This window comes from Ochotona princeps, chromosome X (genome assembly GCF_030435755.1).
Source record: "Ochotona princeps isolate mOchPri1 chromosome X, mOchPri1.hap1, whole genome shotgun sequence".
NCBI classification, from domain to species: Eukaryota; Metazoa; Chordata; class Mammalia; order Lagomorpha; family Ochotonidae; genus Ochotona; species Ochotona princeps.
The window spans coordinates 77,770,939-77,786,690 of NC_080865.1; the positions used below are offsets into that span (position 1 = coordinate 77,770,939).

Genomic DNA, 15,752 nt, shown 5'->3' on the forward strand with positions numbered 1-15,752 from the left:
CAAGCCAATAGCCATTTATTACATCTCTCTCCTTTAGTAGTAATTAACATTTGTCTGAAACTTAAAAATTGATTTTTTACAATCAAGACACAAAGATACAGAGAGGCTAAGGGACTTTTGTTATGGAAGTAAAAAATGAGTCTGTCTGCCCAAGTGCATGCGAAGGCTGGTTCCCAAAGCCAAGGTCTTTTGTGTGTGTGTATGCGGAGGGTAAGGTAATTACAGAGCAGCCAAGTAGGGAGTCGGGTAATTCTCAAATCAGACTCCCGAATTAGGGACCTGAGGAGATTTTTTACGTAGGAGGGAGCTGCAATGCAGAAACACCAGCCAGCAAGTTCTGGATGGAGGGGCGTGGCATCCATCCGACTAGCATAATACTGTAATGTTTTTATGTAAATGTCTTAAGAAAGCAGGAACTTAAATGGATAGTCCATTTCACTTTCTTAAGGTCTTCAAATTTGATAACTATTTTTTGTGCTCAAACCATACAACCCCTACTCAGCTTTACAACTATATGCCATCTCTTAATATATTTTATATTCTGTCATAGGTATGAACTTTTTCAAAAAATCTTTTAATCTGCCACAGGTGCTGTCATATTTCCTGGACCAGCAGAAACAAGCATTTGCATTTTTACAGCATAGATGGTAATAGCACATTACTGCATTACCTTCAGTCTGTAAAATGCTGAGCATCAATTCAACCATTCATATTTTATTGGAAAACATCCCTAGTGTTACCTAGTGTCTTCGGTTATTTTAGAGAAATAATATGGGAGTTTTTATCACCAAATCCCATTTTTCCATGAACTTTCCAAAGTCCCTAGAGCCAGCACAGTGACAGAGCAAGCTAATCTTCTACCCTTATGTCCCTGACATTGCATATGGGCGCTGGTTGTGTCCCAGCTGCTCTACTGTAGATCCAGTAGATCTGCTGAATGGATTGTCTTGCTGTGGCCTGGGAAAGAACTGAGGATGGCCCAGGTCCTTGAGACCCTCCACCCACATGGGAAACCTGGAAGAAGTGTCTGTCTCCTGGTTTGGACCAGTCCAGCTCCAATCATTTGGGGAGTGAACCAGCAGATGGGAGATATCTCTCCCTCTGTGTCACTCTATCTCAAAGAAATAAGACTTTTCAATTGTGTATTTACATATTTATCTTGCTTAGTGCCTTGGAACCAAAATCTATGACATACCTAGTTTTTGCAGCTAAGTTGCTTAACAGATTCAGAAGAGTGAATGAACTTGGAGTGTCAATTATAGCATATATTGCTTATGGGATTTTTTTGTTTTGTTTTTCTTTTTTTCTAGCCTTGGCTGCTTTACTCAGAGAGGGTGAGACTTTGGAGGAGCTCATGAAGTTGTCTCCTGAAGAGCTTCTGCTTAGATGGGCAAACTTTCATTTGGAAAACTCAGGCTGGCAAAAAATCAACAACTTCAGTGCTGACATTAAGGTAATTATACAGAGAACCAGAATACTTTGGGGAGATATCGTAGCCTCCCGGTCATTCAAGCCAGCTCAAGAGAGAGCAAATGCTAACACTATGTCACCAAGCCATGTTGCCCTAGCCATGGCGATTGATTTTAGTAGAAAGGTAGAGCCAAGTAAGAAGCATGAGCACCAAGTCTGCCTTTTATCTTATGCAGTACAGTGTATTATGGAGTAAGTGTGTTTGCATGCTATTGTTCTTCATGTTTTGCCTCTTGTTCAATATGAGGTACAGAAGGCTGGGGCATGACTCTTCTATTCCTTTTTCAAGACCCAGACATTAGTATAAAGAACTAGAAGAGAGAGGAAGGGGATCCTCATTTCCCTTCTTGCTTTTCTTGTTTGCCTTTTCTCCTGTTGTACCCTCCCACTTTTACATGTAAAATTCCTTGAAGGATAATGAGTTCTTACCTATTGTCTGTGTCTCCCACCTCAGCCCCATTTCTGTACCCTCCTGTTGAACCCAGTCTCTAACACACTCTCCACTGCACAGAAGATTCCGCCCCCCAACTACTGACTGTATTGAATTCAATGTAGGCACTCACTCCTTACCATAAGCAGTAGAGGAAAAACCAACAGGGGAGGGAGATGTTGGTCTTACACATTTAACACCTATTGCCTTTGGTTTCTCACACAGAGAGGGCTGAAATTACTATGGCAAATGGAATTTTCCCAGTGTATCCATAGGTTTTGCATCTGCAGCTTCAGCCTACCTTGATTAAAAACTGATTTGGAAAGAAATATTGCACAGATTTTTTTCTTGCCATTATTCTCTAAACAATATGAGACAATATGATAACTAGGTGCGTAGCATTTACATCAACTTGAGCGTTTTGTAAAGAACCTAGGGATGCTTTAGAATAGCTGGGAGAATGTTCATACATTATTTGCAAACACTACTCCACTTTGCACAAGGAACTTGAGCATCTGCAGATTTTGGTATCTGTGAAAGAGCAAAGGATGACTGTATTGCAGACCCCTCAGTAACCCAGTCAACTCTCTCCAAAGTCCACGTGTTGGAACAAGAGAAAAAAATGTAAGGACTTCAGATGTCACCAAGAGAACTGTGAAACAACGTGTTGTGATGATATCAAATTTTTCAGTGGTGAGAGGAAGCAAGAAGGAAACTTTCACTGATTTATTGATGAAAATTAAGGGTAGTCCCAAAATTTTTTTTTTTTTTTTTTTTTTTTTTTTTTTTTTTGTTTGTTTGTTTGTTTTTTTATATTTATTATTTAACTTCAGTAATTACATTGTATTATGTGACACAGTTACATAGATACTTGGGTTCTCCCCACCCCTCCCCAAACCCTCCCACCATGGTGGATTCCTCCACCTTGTTGCATAAACACAGCTCAAGTTCAGTTGAGATTTCCCCATTGCAAGCGTATACCAAACCTAGAGTCCAGCATCTTATTGTCCAGTCAAGTTCAACAGCTTCTTATTGACCCCTTCTTATATATATTTTGCCAGGTTATCTTGCTTCATATATTGGCTTTGTTGCTGAAAATCATTTGTAAATGGATTTTATGTCCCGAGACATCTTTGAAATTCAGCCTTTGAATTTTTTGTAAAAGCAGGAATTGTTTGGTAATGTGAAAACTGGCTTCCAATTAATACGTATTCACATTCAAATTTTCCCTAACAGGGCTTTTTCAGGATAGTAAACAGAGTCCGCTAGGTCTGCTCTTCAACTGTTTTCAACTGCATAGGGTTAGGTTGTAATTTCTTTATGGAGCCACTAATAAGTAGTTAAAAGTGAATCTACTTTCACCACTGTAACTCACTCTTTCTGCGAGGTACATTTTATGTCCCATCATGATCCGAGCTAGATTGGCATTTCATGATTTGCTCTAAAATGCCTTTTACTCACCTGATTTACCCCATTCTCAGACTTATTGATAGCACTGAGTTTCACAATCATCTAGCTAGTTTAAGATGTAGCCTTCCGGGCAGCTCACAGAGAATCATATTTAGGTGTTCTGAAAATGAATCTGGAAATTCACATACACAGATACTTCGGAAAGTTCTTGGGAAGCACGAGATTACAAGGTAAGTTTATTTTGGTGCAACAAAATTTAGAAATACATACACAGATTTTCATAATACTAGTTTTCCACAATCTTTTTGAAGGCGTTATTATACTGAGTGACTTGTTCAGCTGGGATGCATATAGCCTGTGGAGCTTACCAATAGAAACACTTCCTTTCATAGCTTGTTTGTGTTTTTAAGGCTCAGTAATAGAAAATTGCCATGGCTGGAAAGATAGTCTTCAAACAGGAAAGGATCACTTTTTGACTCAAATCCTGTCCTCTAGTGGTCCAGAGAGACTGTTTCACTTGACATGTTTGTGAAGATATTTAATCATTTGTGTTAAGACAATAGTCTGTAAGTTGTGTGTAATAGCTAATCCGCAGCTTGAATTCACCCCTCTCTTTATCATAGATTTTGATATATATTGTTCTAATGATGTAACCACTTTATTTTTTCTTTCCCTATGCTTCCTGGATTTCTGCTGTCCTGCTGTTTTTTCATGCCTTTTTTTATCTATCAAGCTTATTGACTTCAGTAATTCAGTGAAGGTACAGAACTAGTTATGTTTGTTAGCATTACTACATTTTGGATGTCAGTAAATTTAAGTCATGTCAAAATCCAATTCATCCAAATTCAAGAGACGTAAAGCAGGTAGATGGAATTTTTCTGGGGAAAAGATCAGTTAAATAACAAAACAGAATTTCCTGCCATGTGTTCTAAAAATAATCTGATGTAAATATCCTTTTAAACATAGGACAATAGGATGCATTCATTACTTATGAATGTGACCTCACTAACACTTTCCATTCATTTGTAGGATTCCAAAGCCTATTTCCATCTTCTCAATCAAATTGCGCCAAAAGGGCAAAAGGAAGGTGAACCACGGATAGATATTAACATGTCAGGTTTCAATGTAAGTATTGGTGCTCTTTTGAATTGTTGTTGCTTTCTTATAAATCCAAATATTTTTATAATTGTATGTAATAATATTGACAACTTCAAGCATTACCTTTAGAAACATTATTGTACATATAATTCAGAGGCCCAAAAATTAGTTCTTATTTCTTTTTATTGTTTATTATTGCTTTATAATTATGGTGACATTGATTTATAGTGATGGCATAAAATATTCAAATCAAATATATGGGAATTAGCACCAGAGATTAATTTTTCCAAGTATTTGTGGATTATAATCATATTGACTATGCATTAATATATACATCTGTAATACTGCTGTGTTCAGAGTGATGTGAATATGTTTGCAAACTCCAGATCCATTAAATCCAATGTTGGCAATCATTTTCAGGGACTTTATTCCTTTGGGTATGTCACTGATTTGTTTAGTTAACTTGAGCAGGTATCTTCCCAAAATTGAATTTGATTTTGCTTATACATAAAGTAAAGAACTGCGGTATTTGGTACCAAATTTCTGGGTTTCTGTAGTTCTTTGTGCCCAGTGGATATAGAACACATTCTAGTAATTAACAAAATCCACACATCTACCATGTTGTACAACGGAGTGAGTGCATTAACCAGCTGAACCATTTTGCACTGTCCTAACCAGAACCGCATTACATACTTATGCAGATATTTCTGTCTGTATGTGAAATGTAAACTTTTTCAGCTTGGGTCACTCTCAGTATGGATAGGGGCCATTCTACAAATTAGAGAATCTGGGATGGCTAGCGAGGTGATGGCATGTGTGGGAAATGACACTGATTGTGGGATAGCCCTTCCTTGAGTCACTCCTGCTTGATTGATCTTGTCTCTCTGCCCGAATGACTCTAAAATTCTGTGCTTTTCATGTAAAGCCCTACACAGTCTTGCTCAGTTTCTCCTCCCTTCCCACCAACATCCAAATATACCCTTCCCTTATTTTTCAGTTTCCTTCATATTTTTTCAGCCTTACACCAAAGAAGGTGTACAGTCTAATTTTAAAACCTGAACAAACAGTTCCAGTTTTTCTCCTTTTATCTTTTGCTTCAGAGTGTGTGTGTGTGTATTTCAGCTATTTGACTTTTTGGACTTAAGTTAAATGTACCCAGAAGGTATATGTATGCTTTTGCCACCTAGTGCATTTTAACAGTACTACATATCCAGCTTTTTTTTTTTCATTCAAAACAATTTTATAATAAGTACCGTATGTTGGCTTGGAGGAAAGTTGAATTGTATACTCAGGCTATAATTGTAGGGAAAATTTTTATATTTTTAGTATGGTCTTTTAAAAAAAACTCTTCTTCACTTCAACAGGAAACAGATGATTTGAAGAGAGCTGAAAGTATGCTTCAACAAGCAGACAAATTAGGGTGCAGGCAGTTTGTTACCCCTGCGGATGTTGTCAGCGGAAATCCCAAACTCAACTTAGCCTTTGTTGCTAACCTGTTTAATAAATACCCAGCACTAACTAAGCCAGAGAACCAGGATATTGACTGGACTCTATTAGAAGGTAACTAAACTGAAAGTTTCTCAGATGGGTGGACAATAGGGTAAAAATACAAAGGCCACAGCTATTTCATCATCTCAAGCTGCTAAGTTTCTTTGTTGCCTTTGCTTCAGCAGATACCCGCTACGAGTAGATGCAAGGGTCGAGTACAAGTTGGCAGCCGCTAGAAAGCAATAATACAAGTGAACTTTGACTTTATCTTTAATGTATTCATCTGAGAGACAGAGGGCTCCCACCCACTGATTCACGTTTCAAACTTTCTCCATGGCCAAGAAATACAATCTGGATCTTTCACATGGGTTGCAAGAACCCAACTACATGAGCTGTTACCACTGCCTCCCAGGGTGGACATCAGTGTGAAAGAAACAAACTCAAACGCTTGGATGAGGATGCGTCCTAAGTCCGGGCCAAAGGCCTGGCCCACAAGCGAACTTTTGAAAATAAAGTCTAGGATCAGTTAATGCAAGGCCACTTAGGAAACCAGTGTTTCATTTTAAAGTTTAGGGTTAGATGGCCTTTTGGGTTTTTTTAAGATTTATTTTATTTAAAAGGCACAACAACACAGAGAGAAGGGGAGAGAAACAGAGATCTTCCATCATATATTTCACCACCCAGATGACTGGCAAGGCTGGGCCAGGCCAAAGTCAGAGACCAGAATTCTGTCTTGGTCTCCTGTGAGGGTGGCATTGGCTGCCTTCCCAAGTTCATTAGCAGCAAGTTGACTAGCAGGTAGAGCAACCAGAACCCCAACTAGTGTTCATATGATATGCCAATGTCTAAAGCATAGACTTAACCTCTTGTACCACAATGCTGGCCAAGGTTTGGAACTCTTTAAACATCATGTTAAAAAAATGCATATAAGCATTATTTTGAGCTGTAAATGTATATAATATTTTTATTTCACTTTCAGACTAAGTGGAACTAGTATGACTTCCTTTTACCTCCACAAGCAAATGATGATGTCTGGTAATTTGGGAAAGGCAGAGCTTACTTCTTCCAGACTATTTATGCTATATATGAAGTATACTAAAAAAATATGTTATATACACTATTGATGCATATATATGCTATATTTGAAGTGCAAGTATATAATTGAAGTACAGTATATAAATGCCAGTAGAAGTTCTATTACCGTAAAATTATTAAATATTCTAAAATTATACGTTTTTCTTTAAGTTATAAGCAATCCATTACCTGAATATATACTTGTAAAAGTAGTGATCACAGGAGCTAGCAAGGTGGCAGACTGAGTTAATTTGCCTCTTGCATCACTAGCATCCGATATCATAATGCTGGTTTTATGCCACGCTACATGGCTATTCTGCTTCCAGCCCCCTGCTCGTGCACCTGGGAAAGCAGTGGAGGATGGGCCAACTGCCTGAGCCTCTGAAACCCGTGTAGAAGATCCAGATGAAGCTCCTGGCTCCTGGCTTCAGCCTGGCCCACCTCTGGCTATTCCATCATTTGAGGAGTGAACTAGTTGGATGGAAGATTCTCTCTCTGTCTCTGTCTTTCCTGTAACTCTGCCTTTCAAATACATAAATTTTAATGTTCATCAGGCACAGTTAATATTAAATATATGTGAATAATAAGTAATGTTATATCAAATCTAAATTAATACATGTATTAGCTGATATGACCATAACAATTTTTAAAATATAAACTAAAGTGACAACATCGGTAATTTTGAGTCAGGCAAATAAGAGGAGATACTGAAGTTAGAAGAAAAGAAGAAGGTTATAAAATATAAACCTCTAAGTTGTTTAAGTGGTTATAATGTTGTATTCTTAACTTTAAAATAAATTCAAAATATTTGTAAAGCATCTATCTAGAGAATGTATTTAGAGAGAGTGCATGGGAATTCATGTTAGAGTATCTTCTAGACCTGAACACAACATATAAAATAATCCAACAGGTGGGTTGACACTGTACTTACATACATAGGATGTTTAATGAAGGAATAACTTTTGGAATGTTCTTAATAGGTGAAACTCGTGAAGAAAGAACCTTCCGTAACTGGATGAATTCTCTTGGTGTTAATCCCCACGTAAATCATCTCTATGCGTAAGCATTTCTATGCTCTGTTAAACAGTTATAAACACCATGAAGGGCTGCTACACAAACAATGACAGCTCTGAAGATTTTCGGAATGTTAGTGTGTAGCAGTTATTTATATTGGAAGGCAGTGAGTGGTACTTTCCATCACTTACCAAGTGCAAAGAAACGCAAATGATTTCTTCACATAATCAGTAACTATAAGTGATAGAATGTGTCAATGTCTTTCTAGTACCCTAGGGAGCAGATGCTTTAAATTTTGAAACAAAGACCAGGAAGCACTTCAAGCTGAACATCCATGATGCTTCAAGACCTTTGGCCCACTATTCTCTCCTCCTGGAATGTTCTGTGCCCACATGGCTTGCACCCTTATCATATTCCAGTTACTGCTTCAAGAGGCTCTTGTTAGTTACCACCTACCATTCTCCAGTGCCAATGCTAGCTCCTTGTTTTCCTTCATGCTACTTACATACACCCCAAAGCATATTATTTTGCTGAGTGCTTGTTTATTATCAATCTCTGACTCTATTGTGAAGACAGGGATTTTTGTCCTATGTGCCTAGCCTCTACAGCAGTGTCTTGCTCACATTAAACTCTTTTAAGTGCATTGAATGGTCTTGGCTCTGTCTTCAACACAGATTGATAGAAAATAGGAGTTTGAGATTCTATCTTTGCTTTATGTGTCTTGCTTGACACTGTAATGTTATCTGTTTTTAAGGAAGATCCAACTATCTAAAACACTGATTATGCTGTTTTTAAATCATTAGTGACCTGCAAGATGCCCTGGTAATCTTACAACTATATGAACGAATTAAAGTTCCTGTTGACTGGAGTAAGGTTAACAAACCTCCATATCCGAAACTTGGAGCCAACATGAAAAAGGTAATTAGGTTGTTGTGTATCTTTGTTATAGATTGTGTTCTTGATCTATCTCTTAGGTTGCAAAATCTCTGGACCAAGCTTCTTGAGGATAGAAATTGTGTGTTTTGTGTGCTGACATCTAGGCATTACACACAACATACACATACACACACACACACACACACCCATTAAACAAGAAACTGTGTAACCATTGACTTTTGTGTGTTTGCAGCTGGAAAACTGCAACTATGCTGTTGAGTTAGGAAAGCATCCTGCTAAATTCTCCCTGGTTGGCATTGGAGGGCAAGACCTGAATGATGGGAACCAAACGTTGACTTTAGCTTTAGTCTGGCAGCTGATGAGAAGGTAAGGTAAACAATTATACCAGTTTAAGATGTATTATCATACAGGACTATGATTTAGTCCTTATTGTTTGTATCAATGATGAAACCTTTGCCCTGAAACTCTGAATTTAGTTTGGTGAATACAAGAGTATTTGAAAAAGCTCATGGAAGGGACTTGGCACTGTGGCTACCAACTGCAGTGCTAGCATCTGATATGGACATTGGTTAAAAATCTGGCTACTTCACTTCCAATCTAGCTCCCTACTAATGGCCTGAGAAAGCTGTGGAAGATGGCTGAAGTTCTTGGGCTCCTGCACTTATGTGGGGGACTCAGAAGATGCTCCTGGATTTTGATTATGGAGCAGCCCAGCTCCAGCCATTGTGGCCATTTGGGGAGGAAAACAGCAGACAGAAGATTCTCTCTCCTCTTCAAATGAATACATATTTTTTAATATATAAAGAAAAAGCCCACGGAAAAATTAGATTAATAGAAAAGTTTGTGTTGGAGCAAGAGGTTTTGAAATCCATGCATAGTTTTTCCACAGTAGTTTTGTGAACTTTTCAAAGACTTCTTGTATATGTTGAATGTTCAATAGGAAATACCTTCTTATAAATTCTGCAACAGAAGTATGAATTCTCCCTTCCTTAATAAAAAGATTCCTTTTAAACTAGAAATTTTTCTTTTTTGCTTCTTTGAGAAGCAAGGAAATAGGGAAAGGGAGCTCACAGCACTGGTTCACTCCCGCAGGCTGGATCAGACTGGAGCAAGGAGCCACCCATTAATCCCAGTCTCCCATGAGAGAGGCAGGGGTCCCAACTGGTGCCTCTCAAGATGTCCATTAGCAGGAAATGGGAATCGGAAGTCATGCCAGGACTCCAACCCAAATGCTACAATATGGCCTGAAGATACTCCAGGCAGTGTCTTCACCACTGCCCCTGATTCCCTTTATCAGAAGTCTGCCAAATAGGTTGAAGTCACATTCAGTCAGTGAATAAAGCAGTTGTAAGAAAACATTTAAAAACATCCCTGTATATCCATGTGAAATTGAAAAGTTCCCAACTACAACACTGAAAAGCATTCATTGTAACTACACATCAGTCAAAGCCTAATGTAAGTCCTTCCCCACTGTTGGAACAGACTGTTGGCCTTGCTTATTGAAGCACTGAAAATCTTCCTTCGCCTCTGAAAAGGGTGGAGATGTGGCAAGGCGCCACTACTTGAAATACTTTTTACACATACTGTGAATGTCTTTCCATTAAATGTTCAGTCTTTCAAACCTAAGGAATAAGAGAAGTGGAAGATCAGGCATGTTTCTGGTGCTTCTGTTTTCTCTTAGAGTACATGCTGACTTTTCTTCTGCTTCTTTTCTTAGATACACCCTTAATGTCCTGGAAGACCTTGGAGAGGGTCAGAAAGCTAACGATGACATCATTGTAAACTGGGTGAACAGAACATTGAGTGAAGCTGGAAAATCAACTTCCATTCAGAGTTTCAAGGTCAGAATCCATTTTAGTTTGAACACTATGTTTGTTATTAAAGAATAGCTATAATTCGGTAGGACAATCTTTGGTTTCTTTGTGAATAACAACTGTTACATGCATGTTGAGATTCTCTTACATTGAGAAGCTTTGTTTTTGACATGTTCTACAAGTAAGTACAAGATTTTTTTTTTAACCTAATAGAAATTCTCCAATTGGTTCTGCTTTTCCACTAGGACAAGACGATCAGTTCCAGCTTGGCAGTAGTGGATTTAATTGATGCCATCCAGCCGGGCTGCATAAACTATGACCTTGTTAAGAGTGGCAATCTAACAGAAGATGACAAGCACAATAATGCCAAGTAAGAGAGACTGCAAATATTGTGGGAAGAATGTGGACTTTGTCGCTAGCCAGACCTTGACTCTAATTCAGGTTCTGCCACTGTAAGGGTGATGTTACCTGGGAGAAATGTCAGCTTCTTTTTAAGAAGCTTTGAACATTTTGCTAAACTACTCAGTTAAAACAGAATTCCCATTTCCTATAATTCACCCATTTAAAGTGCACAGTACAATGGGTTGTAGTATGTAAAAAAATTTATACACTATCAACATAATCTGTTTTAGATTCTTTTTTTTAATTTATTATTTTTAATTCATTAATTACATTGTATTATGTGACACAGTTTCATAGGTACTTGGGTTCTCCCCACCCCTCCCCAAACCCTCCCACCATGGTGGATTCCTCCACCTTGTTGCATAACCACAGTTCAAGTTCAGTTGAGATCCCCCCATTGCAAGCATATACCAAACATAGAGTCCATCATCTTATTGTCCAGTCAAGTTCAACGGCTTCTCAGGTATACCCTCTCTGGTCCGAAGACAGAGCCAGCAGAGTATCATCCCGATCAATTAAAAGCTCCAACATACCATCAGCAAAAATTTACATCATTATGGAATTAATTGACATAGTAATGAGTAGCCAATATGTTAAAAATAAATGCGAGTTCTTAACCACCTTCTGTGACCACATCATTGACATTTCAATTTTAGTTTATACACAACATATAACATTCATAACATAACATGTTATACATAACATCATATCATCTTAAATTAAGGCAAACATGTGGTATTTAACCTCTTGGGATTGGCTCATTTCCCTTAGCATTATGGTTTCCAGTTTGGCCCATTTGGCCACAAAGAACTGCATTTTGTTTTTTTTAATAGCTGAGTAGTATTCCATGGAGTAGATGAACCATAGCTTTCTTATCCAATCCTCTGCTGATGGGCATTTTGGCTGCTTCCATGTTTTTGCAATTACTGATTGTGCTGCTATGAACATAGGAGTGCATGTTGGTTTCTCATAAAACAAGTGTTCTGGATATATTCCCAGGAGTGCTATTGCTGGATCATACGGTATGTTGAATTTGAGATTATTTCTTAACATAAAAAAGAAACTCCATCACCATTGGTAGTCTTTCCCTATTTCTCTCACCTGCCCCAGATAACCACCCCTCACCCCATGACGGAGGTTCCAAGAAATTGCTTGCCTAATGTCTCACTGTTTGTGTTGGCCTGTTCTGGATTTATTGCCCCTTCTATCAAACTGTAAATCTAGATCTTTTGACCAATATTTTTCCATCCCTCCCTCCCCTGAAGTTACCAAACCTCTAGTAGCCACCATTGTACCCTATCCTATAAGATCAGCTTTTTAACTAGTTTCCTCATATGTGTGAATGGAATGTTGTACAGCCATGAAAGAGATGGCTTGCAGCAACATAGTTTAGTCAAGTGAGCTAGACCAGGCACATAAAGACAAATAGAGACTATCATATCCAGATGTGAAGATACAGCGCACTATGCATCTCTACTTCCAAACAGAAGAAGGACTCCCAATGAAACTGTTAGCTATATCTTGACAATCAGATGCTGGACTCTGTGCCATTGTCTGTACCCAGAATGTCAGGATACACTTAAATAGCAGAATGATAGACTTAGGACTGCTTATGAAAGACTAGACTATTGTAATAATAACAGGGAAATCAGTGGTGAGGGGGGAATTTTGGGAAGGGGTAAGGGAAATCCCAGAACCCATGGAATTATGTCATAAATACTTTTAAAAATTTTTTAAAGAAAGATAAATAGTGTATGATTTAATTCATATGGAAGAAACTTCTGGGTCTTAGATTCTTCATCAATAAAATAGGGCAATAATATTTTAGAGGCTTTATGGAGATTAAATGAAAAAAAAATACCTAGCATCATTTCTGATCTACAAGATGCCCAGTCACCCATTCTAGTGGGTTATGGAAGTGATATAGTGAAACTTTTAATGAAAATCTGGTTCAAACCTAAAACAAGGGAAAAATACGCTGAGATGATTCAAGCTTTACAGTGACCCTCACATCTCATTTTTAAACATGTTATTTGTTTTTTTGATTTAGAAAGAGTGCTGGATTAGAGGAGGAGACAGAAAGATCTTCCATCTGTGGATTCACTCCCCAAAACAGCCACAACAGCCATGACTGGCCTGGGCAAAGCCAAGAGTCTGAAGCACCATCACAACATCCTAGTTCTCCACATGACATGGGTGGCTGGGGCCCAATGCACTTGAGCCATCTTCTGCTTTCCCAGAGGCATTAGCAGGGAGCTGGATTGGAAGTGAAACAGCTGAGAATTACATAATACTCTTACAAGGCTACTTCAAAAATGTGAAGAAAATAGAATTAAAAGCTAGGTATAGTAAGCAGGTTAAGCTGCCAGCTGCTAGGCCAACATCCCATTAAGGGGTGATTCTGGACCCATCTGCTTCCAATTAAGTTCCCTGCTAATATAATTGGGAAAGCAACAGAAGATGGCCTCAAGTTCCAGGCTTCTGGCTTCAGCCCTGTGTGTACCACTGGTTGTCTACAGCCATTTGGCGGGGAGTAAACCAATGGAGGGAAGATCTTGTCTCTCCCTGTCTCTCTTTACCTCTCAAATCTAGTATGATTGTGCTTTTGCTGTGTTTTAGACACTGAACTGTTTAAGGGCTTTATTTGCATTGATTGTAGAGCCAACCTAGGTAAATTACACATACACGATTTAGTTTTCATACAAAATCAGTGCTTCAAGACTGATTTTCACTTCACCTTGGAGGAGAAAAGTGTGAATAAATATTAACTGTGTCACTAACAGAATTTAAGAACCTCGTGTAACTTAAAAGTTAATTCAAAAAATTCAAAAACGAAACAGGAAACAAGAATTGAAATTGTTCTGGTGTGTCATGAAAATTTTTATATCCCAGCCAAATGCATAAGAAAAATAAAAGTTGCAGGTGATGACCCTGACTGGCAAAAATTTCAGCTTGATTTTTGTTTTCTTAAAAAAATAGGTATGCAGTGTCAATGGCCAGAAGAATTGGAGCCAGAGTGTACGCTCTCCCTGAAGATCTTGTGGAAGTAAAGCCCAAGATGGTCATGACGGTGTTTGCATGTTTGATGGGCAGAGGGATGAAGAGGCTGTAAAATAACCAAGCTAAATCAAACCCACCTTGTTCCCAGGTGCGTGACTAGCAAGTCAGCTATATGCAGGTGAAGTGCTCGTGGCTTAAGGAACTCTTGGTCATTTAAGGACTTTTAGTTTTGATTAACAAGACTAGCTCATCATGAAAGCCCTTTGGAGGACGCATTTTTAACAAAAACAACTCCTCATTCCCATAGTCAGAGTTGGGTGTTGCAGGCACACCTGAATGTGCTCATAACCAAACCCTCCTACTCTCTCCTCCCAGAATGCTGCCCTCGGCATCTCCCATTGCTGTATGTTGTTTCTCTGTGTATCTTTTTTTTTTTTTTTTTTTTTTTTTTTGCCTCTTAGAACGTTCATCTTTGGGGATTTGCTTACATGTTTGGATACAGATTATTATTAGACAGTAATTTTACTTTCCATCCATTATGTTAGTTCTGATTCGAGGACTATGATCAGAGGACATTTGGATATGCGTATCCTTGGTTATCTTTGTAGTACTGAGAATTTGCCAAAGTACCTGGCTGTGCAGAATGTAATAGAAGCTTTTCTTCTTATTCTTTTATTCTTAAAATCAGTATCTTTTTACAGTATTCTTTCTACATGATCCTTTTTGTACATTTAAGAATATTTTGATTACATGAAGCAAGACTGCTGATTTTGCTACTTTTTTAAAGGGGTCTTCAAGTAAGTAAAACACATACATTAGAGCTAGAGGGAAAAATGTACCTTAAATATGCATCTTCCTCTCATACCCAGGCTGGAAACAAAAGAAATATTTTGTCTTAAATTGCTTCATTCAATACGTGCTTATTTGTTTTAAAACCTGTATCATCAAACTCTCTCTTTACATTTAAAATGCTGTTGACTATGACACTTCTGAGGAGAGAGTATGCTTGGAACATAGACAGGATTTAGTAGACCAATATGCTAAGTGTACAATATATTTTTAAATTTTACGTCTAAAACAAGAAAATGTCACTAAAATTAAAAATATCTACGTAGGACCTAATGTACTCCTGCTTTGTCAAGCTGTTGCTATAGTTTTCAAGATCATTATGTTACTCTAACTGAAAGTGATGTAATCTGGTAGCTATGTAGTACTTCAAATAAAGGCATTTACATAATAATTAATCTCTCCTCTTGAGTCCTGGTATGTCAATGTTTGTTTTTTTCCTTTGTAACCCATGAGTCATCTAGAACAATAGTATCTGTTAAATTTAAGCTGAATTAGAGACCCTAAAGACAGCGCAATCAAAGCGAAATAGTTTTCTCCAACTTAACAAAATATCCTAATCCAGCTTTCCTCCTTTCTCTTTCCTTTTTCCTTGAATCTTTTCGTCGTTCTGTGATACACAGATCCTGAAACACAGGGTATTTAAACAGCCCAAGAGGAGACTACTGACATTTTGGATTAGACGATTAATTCTCTGGAGGTGGGTAGGGTAGTCCCATGTGTTGTTGGGAGTGCTAGTGGCATCATCACCCTCTACCCACTAGATGGTAGTAGTGCGTTATTGCTGTGGATTTTCCCCACAGGCATCC

General features: G+C 38.1%; 1 protein-coding gene across 3 annotated transcripts in view; it reads left to right on the forward strand.

Annotated features, from left to right (window-relative positions):
- PLS3 (plastin 3) overlaps window positions 1-15,341 on the forward strand; it is a 90,886-nt gene extending 75,545 nt beyond the window's left edge. For all 3 annotated transcript variants that reach the window (XM_058658839.1, XM_004590210.4, XM_058658840.1), the window contains 9 exons: window positions 1,311-1,453; window positions 4,340-4,435; window positions 5,773-5,968; window positions 7,951-8,029; window positions 8,788-8,902; window positions 9,114-9,247; window positions 10,599-10,722; window positions 10,941-11,065; window positions 14,077-15,341. In XM_058658839.1, the coding sequence (XP_058514822.1) occupies window positions 1,311-1,453; window positions 4,340-4,435; window positions 5,773-5,968; window positions 7,951-8,029; window positions 8,788-8,902; window positions 9,114-9,247; window positions 10,599-10,722; window positions 10,941-11,065; window positions 14,077-14,209 (1,145 nt within the window). In that variant the 3' untranslated portion in view covers window positions 14,210-15,341. The remainder of the gene's footprint in view (window positions 1-1,310; window positions 1,454-4,339; window positions 4,436-5,772; window positions 5,969-7,950; window positions 8,030-8,787; window positions 8,903-9,113; window positions 9,248-10,598; window positions 10,723-10,940; window positions 11,066-14,076) is intronic.
- Window positions 15,342-15,752: the final 411 nt, after the last annotated feature.